At 41.1% G+C, this 14,602-nt stretch overlaps 1 protein-coding gene across 8 annotated transcripts in view; it reads right to left on the bottom strand.

Moving 5' to 3' along the window:
• Hdac9 (histone deacetylase 9) overlaps positions 1–14,602 on the bottom strand; it is a 524,755-nt gene that overhangs the window by 65,138 nt on the left and 445,015 nt on the right. For all 8 annotated transcript variants that reach the window (XM_048415426.3, XM_085697749.2, XM_048415425.3 and 5 more), the window contains one exon: positions 2,262–2,503. In XM_048415426.3, the coding sequence (XP_048271383.3) occupies positions 2,262–2,503 (242 nt within the window). The remainder of the gene's footprint in view (positions 1–2,261; positions 2,504–14,602) is intronic.

The raw sequence follows: 14,602 nt of genomic DNA, 5'->3' as shown, positions 1-14,602 counted from the left end.
ACACACATTTGTTACCATAGTCATTACTTACATCCAACAACTGTTATAGGAATGGGGTATGTCTAAAAAATTAAAAAGAAGTAAAATTTAACACATTTCTTTCCAGCTGTGAGTCACGGGGATTTGGGAGCTTTGGGGGCAATCTAGAGAAGACAACACATTCTAATCACACTCTGCGTGGCTTCGCAAAGTCACACCGTTTCTTTCTACCTCAGCTGTTAGGCAGAAACTGGGAGACTTGAACAGAAAGCAACAGGTGCCGGCTGTGACAAGGGTCAGAGTTCAAAAGCTAATGCCCTTGAAGCTCGGGGTACAGTCTTTCTCATGCAAATAAATCTAAATGAATGTTATAAACATTAACCTTTAGACCTACCCATAAGACAGTAATGTTACAAAATAAAAATGGTAAGGACGCGTTTAACTTCCTAATCTTAAAAGGAGGATGCCATCATATCTTCTGCCCCTCACACAATAACGCTGCATGTAGGGAAAACATCTTAAAGCTGTAGTTCCCTTCTAAGCACCTCAAGATCCTGACTCTCTTGAGAGCCACTTTTCCAACCTCTTCTAGATGTCAATCAACCTGCCATATCATTTTGTTTGCGCCACAGAAGCAAGCACCTACTTGCTGCTCTTCGGCTCTCAGTGATCGAATGGTAAATTACTCACACTTGGCCTCAGCAATAACAATGGCACCAAACATTAATGAAAAAGAAACAAATATGAAGCAAACCAATTCAAGCAGCTTATCAGCATGGCTTGATATCCAGGAGAAGGACTCATATACAAAATAAAATGAACCATATAGTTACTTGGCTCTTGAGCAAGGTGACAAGCATGCATCACACCCGTGCCTCCTGGCCCAGTTGCCAGGCCTGCAAGGAGAGCACTCTAGATAGCAAGGAGAGCACTCTAGATAGCGGTGCTCCATTACCATTCCAAGGGTCAACCCGAAGGAACGCTGTGGCCTTCATTAAAACATAAATGTACAAACTAAGTGAAGGTCACTCATATTTTAAATATAGCCATGAGACAATGATTTCATTGGGGACACACACACAAAATCCTTCATTCTTATTTTTAAGGTATTTTATGGAGCAATCATATGAAAGTCTTTAATAAACTTCGCTAGCAAAGGAAAGAGATTATATTTTATATCAGGCATTGAAGAGCCTTTTACGCAGATAATATATCTTGCAGAACAAAAAAAATGGGGAAGAACATAGTACTTCCAACTTCTTAGTCACTATAATTTAGTGTTATAACTTCATGATCTATATTAATACCACATTCGTGTATCTGTACTTGATACACAAGAGATTATGTGCCTAGAATACAGTACAGTAAAATATGACAAAATGCATAATTTTATTTATTATTAACATTAAGTCATCTTTGAAGGAGTTGAATAAAAAATAAAATTGTATTATAAATATTTTGTGCTTTTAATAATACATTCAGATCAAATATCTATTTTATTGACTTAAAACATCCTTGTGCTTCCTTACAATTTAAAAAACATTGCCTCTTTGGTAACTCAGATCTAAAATTTCCAAGTTTTGAGTTTAGAGCTATGTGCCACCATCCCCTGCAAGACCCCTGTTGGTAAATGTCTTTGCCAGTTATTAAAACAAATAAACATCCAAACTACAGATAAAGTTACAGTGACATATTCCAGTGAACACACAATCAGCAGATGTCAGTAAAAAGTTTAAGTTCTTCTCATATTTCCCCTGACTTAAGTCTATAAAAGCATTAAAATATGTATTCCACTTTTACATATAAAAATCCCTTCGACCTTACATTGTATGATTTTATTTTGATTTTGATCATATGCCATGTATTATCTTTTCTACAAGGAAAAACTTGTATTGACCTAGACTGAGAAGAAAAACAATCAAGAGACTCAGACTGCTCCTGTTCACAGGATGAATTTACCCTTCCTGATGAACAGGGCACCCAGGTTCCTCATCAGCATAACCTGGCACTCCCTCGGCTTGTGATTCTGGTGGTGGCTACACCGGGAAAGGAACACATAGCAGAGGGTACAGACGCGCATGGGACGTCCCTGCCACTCTTACCCGGTGCTTACCCACGTTTCCAACTAGTACAACCACAATTTCCAACTAGTTACAAGCCACACATCCACGTCTTAACCGCAGTGAACGTGCCCGTCTGTGCTCCCGTGGGCGGGTCTCAGGCCCGCACCGCGGTGCAGGTGCCCGGATTGAGAAGGTCAGAGACAAAGACACATTTGCTACCTTGATGTGCTCCTGCAGCTGCGCCTGATGCTGCCGCGTCAGGTTCTCGTGCTGCTTCTGAAACTCTGCGATGAGGAGCTGCTTCTGGATTTGTTGCTGCTGTTGGATGAGGAGCAGCTCTTGCTGCAGCTGCTTCTCACGGACGACAGGATCCACCACGGGCATCATCATCCTGAGGTCTGTCCTGAGGTCTAAAGGTGAGATGGGCTCCAGGCCCATAGGAACCTCTGATTTCACATCCACTGGAGACACAGGAAGGAAGACAGACAAGGGGAGACAAAGATTGGGAAATTAGCACTCCGATTTGTAAACAAAGCAAGACAAATAACATTGTATCCTCTCCAGCACTCACAAGCACACACATAAGTCACTCCTTTACACTGAAGGCAAAATATGTTTTATACATAAATTTTGGTGAAAGGTCCCTGAGTTAAACTCACTCAGTAATAAGTATTCTGCTCTGAATCTTTCTACAGATGTCTGTTTTCAAATAGACGGATTCATCTAGAGGTATCAAAAATCATTCATAAAGTTTATTAGACTGGACCACTTAACAAATTCAAGCCACTGAAGACCAAGAAATGCAAGATGAAAGAAAGATGTCATATAAAAAGGGAACTTCTGTCACAAATCAATTCATGAACTCATAAAAAGCTTTATAATCAGGGACAGAGAGGAGTTCTATCCCGAGTTAAGAGTGTGAGGCAATACATCGGCGCCCCTAGCAGACCTAGGAAAGAAGCGGGAAAAATCTCCATCCAGATTCAGATAATGGTGATTAATCATAACAACAGGCCAAGTCCGCACATGAAGAAGTGAGAGCAGCCAAATGTCTAAGTACTGGTTCTCAAATAGTAATCATTTAAATCGTGGAAACCTCATTCTTAAAATAAACAAGAGAGGAAGAGGTATGCGGGAACTTCAAGTAAATATTTAATCAAACCACTAAAGGAAAAGAGATCCGATGACCCAAATGTAACTGTTGAAGATAATATTTAAATTCATAAAATTGAATTGGATAATATATGTGAAGTGTCTAGCACAGTTTGAGTAGAGAAGCAGGCTGACCCCACCAAAAGAAAGTTGTAGGTAGGAAAACCACAGCCCAAGAAGCTCTCCAGATGTTGGTTGTTTATGGCTAACATCTACTCTAATTGGTCAGATCCCATGCCGAATTGGTGGCTAAACATTCCGAGGAATACATCCACCCTGAGGAATCAGGTAAAATTCTGTAAAAAAGTGAAACAGGTCAAGCGAAAGAGAATGAGTTTTTTGGAAGCCGAGGTTATACCTCCTCAAAATTAGTGAACCAGTCCTCAGCTCTAACACCCAGTACAGACAGAAATAACTAGAAATTTCAATTGCAAAAATATTCAAAATACTTTAACTTCTGAGAAGCCTAGGGAAAAGGTTCAGTGAGTCAACCGCAATATGCAAGACATCAGTTTCGCCCTCTTCTCTAAAACCCAGTGCTTGCTCCAGTTCCCCTACTTACACAAGCCTGAGAACACTACTGTCTGCACCGAGCCCCAGCCCCACCACCACCAAAGCAGAGGTGGTCAGGGCAATGTAGTCAAAGGCTCACATGAGGGCCTCACTCACAGTGTATGCAGCACGCACTTCAGGAAACACTGCTGACTTTGTCTTCTCATTACAGATTAATGGAAATTTTCTGTACATTAAAAAGGTCCACCAATAATGATTAGCTAACCAATCAAAAATGTATAAGCAACCCTTGAGATAAAATGATGATTTCTATACATACTAGAAAATAAAAACAATTCAGGAACTAAAAATCACCTTCACTGACAAATAATATAAACCATTAGTAAAATGAAACATCATGATGTAGCTACTAAGAATCACATATGTGCCCATGTATATATTAGCATGCATTTATGTCTCCTGCATCATGCCCCATTTTATAAGGTAAGAACATGATTAAATTATTTATTAAAAGTGGTACTTCCAGTTGGTATAAAATTGAACAAAAACCAATCCAAAATTTGAACCATGAGATATTAAATATTTCTATAATTTTATTCAGGTTTACCACTTCTAGAAATAAACCATACTGAGACAATACTAATGGAGAAAAAAAACTTCAAATCTATATTGTTATTTGGAGATTTTGTTTTTTATTAATGTTGTATTTAAAATTAATATAATGTAGTCACCAACTAGAAGAAACACCTAAATAAACTATGTCATATCCACTTGGCAAAAAAAAAAAATGTAGTCATTGGCTGGGGACAAAGGTCAGTTGATCAATCCTGGCCTTACAAGCATGAGGACACTAATTAACTGTCAGCATCTACATGTAAAAGAAGCAGTTGAGGTGGTGTTGCAGGCTGTAGTCCTAGCACCGGGGAGCCAGCCGAGTGCTTGGGGAACTGCAGGCCTGCTACAGACACTGCCATCCTGAGAAATGGCATTCAAAGTTGCCCTCAGTCTTCCCTCCACAAATATGTGCATGCATGTGCACATGCCTTCAAACGTAGAAGCATGCACACCCATTTTCACACACATGCTCAAAAACATATGAATCTCTAAGAATAAAAATATTAGAATCCTTAAGGATCAGTAATAGAATGGCAAAAATACTATGATCAGCAAACTGCATGCACTGTTATGCAGCCCCTTAAATATTAGACATTATTGTAAATGTTGAGCCTCAGGACTTGAGGGAAAAAAGATAAACAAATCCAGTCATAACTATGCATGTGTACACACACACACACACACACACACACACACACACACACAGAATTGTCAGTCACACTAGTCCATAAATCCTTTGCATGGATCGACACAGAGGACAGATGAGGGCAGTGCTCCGGGTGAGAATCTGGGTGACTCCACTTTCTTCAGCTTTCCTTATTTCTTCTTTTTTATTTATTTAATTTTTTAAAAATTTTACATACTACCTCAAGTTCCCTCTCCTTCCCCTGCCACCACCTCCCTCCATCCCATCCCATACCCGCTCCTCAAAGGGTGTAAAGCCTTGCTTGGGGAGTCAACAAGGTCTGAGACACAGGTTGATGCCAGACCAAGCCCCTCCCCTGTACCAAGGCTGAGCAAGGTACCCTCCATAGGGAATGGGCTCCGAGAAGCCAGTTCATGCACCCGGGCAAGTCCTGGTTCTACTGCCAGGGGATCCCCAACAGATCAAGTCTCCTAACTGTGACCCTCATTGAGAGGGTTTAAGTTCAGCCCCATGCAGGATCCAAAGCTGTCAGAGTCTGTGAGCTCCCATTAACTCAGGTCAGCTGTCTCTGTGGTTTTCCCAATCACAATCTTGAACCCCCCTTACTCAAATGATCCCCCCTCCCTCTCTTCAACTGAGCTTCGGGAGCTCCGCCCAGTGTTTGGCTGTGGATCACTGCATCTGCTTCCATCAAGTCCTGGATTGTGGCTCTATGATGGCAATTAGGGTTGACACTAACCTGATTACTGGAGAAGGCCAGTTCAGATACCCTATCTACTATTGCTAGGAGTCTTATCTGGGGTCATCCTTGGGGATTCCTGTGAATTTCACTGGCTGAAAAATCCTTCATCAAAATCAATATTTCTTAAAATTACTAGGAATACTCATCACTTCCTCATGTTTCATATCTACAAAGGTTTGAAGATCCCAGATTAGGAATTATTAAGTTTGTATTCTGTGTAGATTTAGAGTACCAAGGCCTCACGTGTAAATGCTTATGAGTAGTGGTCACGCTGTATGGTACACCTGCATGCATGCATTTGTGCAGCAGCAATCTAGCTGTATGGCACACATGTGTGACACACGTGCTCGTGCAGACAGGTATCAATTTTTCTTTGCTGGTATCGGCTATTTTCCAATGTGTCGATCAGAAATTTGAACGATCAATACTGCCTGCAGCAGTTTAATGGTGATGGGAAATGATTTATAAATAAACGATGGTTTGACAAACAGTGACTGCCATGCACACCTTCAGACCATGAAGTGATGTGAGAGTTTGGGCATTAATGCAGAGCTTTCATGAGTCCAGCCTAAAGCAATGTTGCTAACATGCACTTCATTTTCATCTTTAGCAGGTTCGACTGTAGTCTTCAGTGTTTTTCATGGACATCTTAATAAGCAGAGGTCAGAATCTTAAACACAAAAACATAAAATAATTCAAAAGACCCTTGGTTCTTCTTTATTGTTTATTAAACTATTAACATAAAACCCTTAAAATTCTTCAAACAAACAAACAAGAAAAAAAAGATACGGAACAAAACCCCCAATGCTCTGAAACAGTCACCGCAGACCTCAAAGGGCAATCTGACTTCTTAACCTACTATCCCTACAGAAATGATTGTGTCTAACCGCCTGCGTTTGTTCACAGACTAATCACTAAATTGTGAAAAATCACCCTCAACTCACAAAAACTGCCCTTGATTATAAATAATTGCCCAGGACTGAGAAAAGGCAGCAGGCAAGATCCCCAGTCTTTCATCCAATTTATTCAGCAGTGATTCACATTCCATTTGTCTAGACTAAATATAGCAGCGTTTAGACCAGAAATCAATAGTGCTCGCCGAGAGCAGGGCAGGGGCATGAATATTTCATCCAACGTGAAGCGCAGCGGTAATCAGCAGAGTTGCGGCTCTGGCCGGGTCATCTTCTCCGGCCACTTGGACACTGCTCATCTCTGTTATTCACACTTGGACCACCGCCATTCTTCTTGTTTTTAGCAGGCATTGCATTGCGGGTGACAAAGATGCTTCTTATTCCAAAAGGAATGTTGAGTTCTTCTGACATCTTTGCTGACAGGCTAAGGAGTTTCCCAGGAACAATCATAGACACGTACGACCAGGGCTATTTCAGCATGTGACAGTCACCTTCGTACACAGAATGTTAAGCAGCTTGCAAGGGAAACGCAACTATCATTTTTAATGAGTGGATAAGCAGAATTGCCTCTGTTTATAGTGCCTGTCTGTTGGGGCCCACACACAATTCTTCAACGACTATTCAGATGTGGCTGTCAGTGACTTAGGCTAGAAGGTGGCTGATAACAACAAATATTGGTATTAACATTAGTGATCAATGATTGTAGTTTCTTTTCCCTAATAAACTTCAACCCAGGACATAAGTAAGAAAAAGCCACAATAAATCTAGCTTTATTTGGACTTCTCTTTTCTGAGATTATAAATACATGCAATGAGCTGAAAAATAGCTCAAGGGTTAGGAGCGAAGGCTCTTCTTCCAGAGGACTCTGGTTCAAATCCCAGCACCTACAAAATGGCATACAACCACCTGTAACTTCAGTTCCAGTGATTTGACCCCCTCTTCTGGCCTCCACAGGTACTGCATGCATATGGTCCACAGACACGCATTCAGACAAACAGAAATGTGAAATGATATAAGCAAATAAATCTTTAAAAATAAAATAAATAATAAAATAAAAATAAGTACACTCAAACATATGTACATTAATTTAGATTTTTCAAATGCTCATCTGGAATATTCCCACACATATATTATCTGGTCTTAATCATGTTATAAAAACTCATTTATTGTTTGTTCATTGACTTGTTTCTTTAATAGATTCTATTCTGTTAATTGACAGATGCATTTTTTTCAAAACAATTTTCAGTTTCAAAAGTAGTCATAAATGAAAAACCTCCCACTTCAAACCAAAACAAAATCCTAGACTGTGTGTGTGTGTGTGCATGCATGTGTGTTTGTGTATGTTTTAATACTTACAGTTGTTTAAGCAACATATATATATCTGTTTAGTTTAATTAAACTTCTAGGATGAATACATTTGTCCTTTTACCTGTATGTGGGCCAGGGCCACAGTTGATGAGTGTTGGAGCCAAACCAAACAGACATAAATCTTTCCTAGCTTCATGTTTGTGAGCTTGTTAGTTAAGGACAAGTGAACACGGACAGACTTCCTAGGATTCAAAGAAGGACTCAGGCCACGACTTTATTCATTGGCGCCACAGAAAAAAAACCTCGCCCATTTTCAGAATCTTTCTCATAAATGTAAACATTTGAAGACAGAATTCTGTCTATGTAAACTATCACTGTGGCTGAAGACGTAGTTTAAAACCTCGGTGTCACACAAAGATCAAAGAGTGACTTAATTTTCATATTCTAAGGACTACAGAAAGCAGAGTCAGTCTAACAGTATCAGTTGATATCCAGAATTACAGAGGTCCAAACTCAGGGCATAGTGCCTACAATACTGACCAGAGACAGCATTTAATTAGGTTCCTTAGGCTACAGAATTCTTGCCCTTAAATTACTGGTAAGTGGGCATATGAACTGAAGTATCTAGATTTGAGAAGAAAAAATTTTGCTTTGAGCACCTCTGCTTCTTCTTCCATTCCTCCTCCACACACAAAGACCTGTGAGAGTGTGGACATTCTGCCTGCCACCCGGGAGAGACCACCCGATCCATTCTTCACAACCACAATGCCACCCCATCAAATAGGTAGGTAATATCACCAGTTTGAGAAAGATTTGTGGACTAAATGGTATAAACAGGACTTCCCAGAAAATGGCTCAGAATGATAGCTGGGGTAGACGTTTTCACTCATTAATCTTCATACTTGTCTCTCTTGGTTGCTATTTCAGCCTCTGCATGGAAGATTGGCTCCAATTAAACACAGCAGCACGTGCTTGGGCTACCGCCTCCTCTCCGAATTCTGATCAGTACTGAGAACGGTGATGATCCTAGCACATCAGGGAGGGCTGAGATTATCATCTGTGTCTATTATAATGCTTTATCTTATGCCTTTGACACTTTTTGACCAATTCAAAAATTGGTAAGGAATAATTTACAGAAAAAGGACCCAGCACCAATTAAGAGGTTACTGGGTTGAAAATCACTGTGTATTGGACTCTGTGTGTAAGCACACAAGTCTACTTACCTTTCTACACAGATATTAGAGATCTTGAGGACTACATATAAGATAATCCATGAGCCAAGAACCATTGTCTTCATCTTAAATACTCACCTCATGGATGAAATATCACCTCTACCCAGAAGAACCTTGGGAATCTTGCTCTGGTTCACACCTGCCTCTGGAGGGTTCTAGGACTCTATGTTCACCATTGAGCCCTCCCATTGTATAAGGTGATTATCTTGCAAATAATTAGACTTTACCTTTCAGTTTATTTTTCTCCTGACAATGAATCTGGCCTTGGAGCCCTGGCTTGGGCCATGTTGTCCTGTGATGAACATGAACAGCGCGGGTGCCTACACGCCTGACTATGGGTCAGAGCTTCCCGAGACATCTACCAAGCATAGCTACTAAGGAGGAGATTAGGGCTTGTTCTTGAAAGTCAAGGGTCAAGGCACAAAAGAAAAGCTCATCCTTAGGGCTCAACATTTCCTTTCCATGAATCTCCAGGAAAGAAAGACGAAAACTCAGTCAAAATGGCTTCTTAGCGTCACTGGACGGAAAGGTGGTTCTATTGTCCAGAAATACAAGAAAAAGCCACTCTCTTGTGCTCTTCAGATGACGCCACCTGGGTCTTTCAGCTTCAGTGTTCCATAGGTTCTGAGCCTCCAGAAGCCGCTTCTTGCCTAAGAAAGAGGCTGACCTCTGGGAACCCGGCTGGAAACCTGGCTGTCTACAAGTAGGCTTTTATTCTCATCCAATGAGTCTATGTGATATGATTGGAGGTTCTTAAACACATCTTGTCAAGCAAAATTCATCATAGCCAGCGTTCACACTTCCTCTCTAGGTTTACCTCCCGCCACCCACCCCTTCCACAGATCCTAACAGGGCTTTAAACTGTCGCTTAGCCTGATGTCCTCTTTCCTTATTAATTTAGTTCAGCACACTTTCCTTGGGAGTATACCCTAGTCGTCTTCTGCTAAGTACAAAGGCAATAAAAATCAGAACTCTGATGTGACCCGCCCCCATTGTCAGACCTCACAACGAGGTTCCTATGAGCTGGGGTTGAACAGAAGTGGGTAGGGTGGTTAAGTTTTATAAACAGGAGGGGGCATAGATGGGCACACACACACACACACACACACACACACACACACACACCACAGCAAGCCATTCTAACATGAGGAGTAAACAGGACTAAGTTAAGTTTCCCTTTTCCTCTTCTGTGAGTATCTGAGGCTCTAAAGGAGAAGAAATGAACAAACCTGGGTGTGCTTGGTGGGAGTGGAAGACATGGGGCGATGGACTGGATTAAAGGGTCTCCCTCCACACATCAACCCCCCTTGTTATTCTTCCAGTTCCCTACTACTGTCATGGATTAAAACCTGGGGAATAGGAAGGGTGATAAACCCCCGAGACCTCGACAGGCAGGATGCTGGGCTGGGGTGGATAAGGTTAAGTACTGAAGTCTTTTGCTCTTTTCCATTCCATGAAAAGTAGTTTAAATCACCTTGACATTTTCCTTCTCTGAGGCTAGCACCTCTCACTCATTGGGAGTAAACAAGGCCGATCTTTATATTTCACTCATTTATTATTTATTTATTTTATTCCTTGTAGTCTGTTGTTTGCACCTCACCACAGCTCGAGGGCTGTTGGACGCTGAGCTGGGCCCCAGTCCCTTCTCTCGGGACTACAGCAGCAGGAGTTCTTAGGTTTTTCCTTTTAATTCCATTCCTCTTTGTTTTGTTTTGATACTCTTTGGCGAACCTCTTTCACTTGTTTCCTGATGTGGGAGACCCCTCTGTGTGTCGCTTTTCTTGGTTAGTGAATGAAGAAACTGCTTTGGTCTGTTGATAGGGCAGAACTTATGTAGGCAGGGAAGACAAAACTGAAGGCTGGGAGAAGGAAAAAGCCAGAGAGAGACACCATGGATCCACCAGAGACTGACGCTGGGAATTTTACCCAGTAAGCCACTGCCACATAGTGATAAACACATTAATAGAAATGGGCTAAATTAATATAAAAATTAGCCAATAAGGAGCTAGAGCTAATGGGCCAAGCAGTGTTTTAATGAATATGGTTTCTGTGTGATTATTTCAGTTCTGGACTACTGGGACAAACAAGCGACCTTCTTGTTAAAGTTTCCTTCTATCTAAATATTGGATCCAGATGTTGGCTCTGGTAGCAGACACCTCACTGTTCTGCCCTGACTTCCTGTGCAAGAACAAACCTGCAACCACTTGCTCTTGTCTGCTAACCACATTCAATCAAAGGATCCAACTAATCTCTCCATCACCAGTGTCTGTGTCCCTAAAGCAGCCCTTTCTCACTGTCCCTGGAGCACCCCTGGGGAGCCTTGGTCTTTAGCTACAAGTACAAGGAAAGGCCTAAGTGCATGCCTGGAATGAATAGATGGATGGACGGATGGATGGATGGACAGACAGATGGATGAATGAAGACGGAACGCACAAGAGAACTGTGGAGACAGAAAGGTGTGTAGAGCTGTGTGACCACAGTCACAAATGTTGACGCACCCTGTGAAAATTACAAAGCAACAGTTACTGGGCTTTTTGATTTTTTGAGTTCTAGATCCTACCAAGTCTTTGCTTAAATTATTGGCAAGTGAAAAGAATCAATTATTCGACTTAAACAAACACATGTTCAGAAAAAAATCTCAAAAAGGTTTCAAGGTGTCACTTAGCATTGTCTAGGTTTTATAACGATCATCAAATTAAGGTAGGAGAATGTAGATAACACTAGCTTATTGTCTATTATTAGCATTTATAATATAATCATCAGGAAATAAAAAAGAACAACTCTTCAAACATTAAAAGGACAATTTTCATAAGAATCCTGTAAATTAGTTTGTCCAGAGAGGCACAACTTTCCCTCACAGCGATTGTGATCAAGTCATGAATGCCTTTAGTTTCTCGAAGTGCACTAATACATGGCATAAATGCAAAGAAAATAAATTCAAAAGGCAAATCTTGGCTTTGATTTACGGTTCTCTTATTTCCCAGGGGTCTGGACAGGAAACAAAAATAACCACAAATGACTAAAATATCAGTAGTCCTTGAAATATCAACATTTAAGCTAAAGCAGGCTAACTTTTTAATCAAAGGCTTTGCTATTTTGATTTACTTAATTCAAACTCCCTCTCTGCAAATATGCTTTTGAATTAAGCAGTCATAACAAACCATAACACAAACATGAATTGCCAACTAATTTGTAGAGCACATTTAATTCTGTCTGTGCAAAAAACACAGCTTTCAACTCAAGAGCAAGAGAGACAGTTTATTGTAGAGTCCAACTTGGGTGACCATGGCCTGGGAACACAAATTGGGGTTACCCCAGATTCCATGTTCTAATGCGGAAGCAATTTCACGAAGTTTTTTATAGGAACAAAGCAAAAAACCAAGAATCAAGGCGCTTTTCAAATACCTTGTTGGAATCGTCAGAAAGGCAGTTACAGCAGGAGAGGTGACTCTCCCATTGGCCTCGGATGCTGTCTGAGGACAACCTTAGCCTTTCGGGTGGTGGAACCTACTGCTCTGCTAAGTTACTGTGTCCCAAAGGGTTTATCTACTTGTGACAGGGTGTCAGTAAAGATACAGAGGTGGGCTATTCAGGGTCTAAAGCTAGCATAGGACAAGGCAATTAGCCTCTGTAAGATACCAGTTTCTCCTGCTCTCATCTCTGTCCTTCCTCCATCCCAACTATCCCATTCCCTCAAGTTCTCCTCACCCCTCCCCTTCTCCCCTCCTCTTCTCCTTCTCCCCTCCCATCTCTCCCTACCCCCATATTTCCAATGTTGTCAGGCGATCTTGTCTGTTTCCAATTTCTAGGTGGATCTATATATGTTTTTCTTTGGGTTCACCTTATTACTTAGCTTCTCTGGGATCATGAACTATAGGCTCAATATCCTTTGTTTATATCTAGGATCCACTTAAGAGTGAGTACATACCATATTCATCTTTTTCGCTCCGGGTTACCTCACTCAGGATAGTGTTTAATAATTCTATCCATTTACATGCAAAATTTAAGATGTCATTTTTTTACAGCTGAGTAGTGTTCTAATGTGTAAATGTGCCACACTTTCTTTATTCATTCTTCCATTGAGTGGCATCAATGTTGTTTCGAGGTTGTGGCTATTACAAATAGTGCTGCTATGAACATAGTTGAACAAATGCTTTTGTAGTATGATTGGACATTTCTTGGGTATATTCCCAAGAGTGGTATCACTGGATCCTAAGGTACGTTGACTCCCAGTTTTCTGAAAAACACCACACTGATCCCAAAGTGGTTGCACAAATTTGCATTCCCACCAGCAGTGGATGAGTGTTCCCCTTACTCCACATCCTCTCCAGCATAGGTTATCTTTTTTTTTTTATTTTAGCCATTCTGGCAGGTATAAGATGGTATCTCAGAGTTGTTTTGATTTGCATTTCCCTGATGACTAAGGATGTTGAACATTTCCTTAAGTATCCTTTGGCCATTTGAGATTCTTCTGTTCAGTTCATCACCCCATTTTTTAATTGGGTTATTTAGAATTTTAATGTCTAACTTCTTGATTTCTTTATATATTTTGAAGATCAATCCTTTGTCTGATGTGGGGTTGGTGAAGATCTTTACCCATTCACTAGGCTGCCTTTTTACCTTATTGACTGTGTCCTTTGCTTGTGTCCAGAAGCTTCTCAGTGTCAAGAGGTCCCATTTATAATGCTTGCTCTCAGTGTCTGTGCTACTGGGGTTATATTTAGGAAGTGCCCATGCACTGAAGACTACTTCCCACTTTCTCTTCTGTCAGGCTCAGTGTGGTCAGATTTATGTTGAGGTCTTTAATTCATTTGGACTTGAGTTTTGTGCATGGTGATAGATAATCTTGATTGAGGGAGCCATTATAGGGCTAGCAAAAACCTGTCTGTAGAGAAATTCCCAAGAACCCACAAGGATGACCCCCGCTAAGACCCTAAGCAATAGAGGAGAAGGGGCCCAATCTTGACTTTCCCTGTAGTGAGATTGATGAATATCTTAAATATCACCGTAGAACCTTCATCCAGCAACTGAAGGAAACAGAGGCAGAAACCCACATCAGAGCACTGGACTGAGCTTCCAAAGTCCAGCTGAAGAACAGAAGGAATGGGAATATGAGTAAAGAGGTTAAGACCACTAAAACAGTTTACCTCAGCTAATAGGAGCTCACCAACTCCAACCAGACTGGGAAGGAACAAGCATAGTACCAAACTAGTCCCTTTAAATGTGGTTGACAGCTGAATTGCTGATGCAGACTGAGGGGCCACTGGCACTGGAACCAGGAATTATCTCTACTGCGTGGAATGGCTTTTTGGGATCCTGTTCTCTTTGAATGTGTATCTTGTTCAGCCTAGATATAGAAGGGAGGGCCTTGGACCTTTGACAAAACAATGTGCCTCACCCTCTCTAAGGATTAGATGGGGGTGGAGTGGGAGGGTGTGTGA

Source organism: Myodes glareolus, chromosome 11, assembly GCF_982192425.1.
Source record: "Myodes glareolus chromosome 11, mMyoGla1.1, whole genome shotgun sequence".
NCBI classification, from domain to species: Eukaryota; Metazoa; Chordata; class Mammalia; order Rodentia; family Cricetidae; genus Myodes; species Myodes glareolus.
Note: the sequence above shows the minus strand (reverse complement) of the source record. Positions and strands in the feature narration are given on the sequence as shown.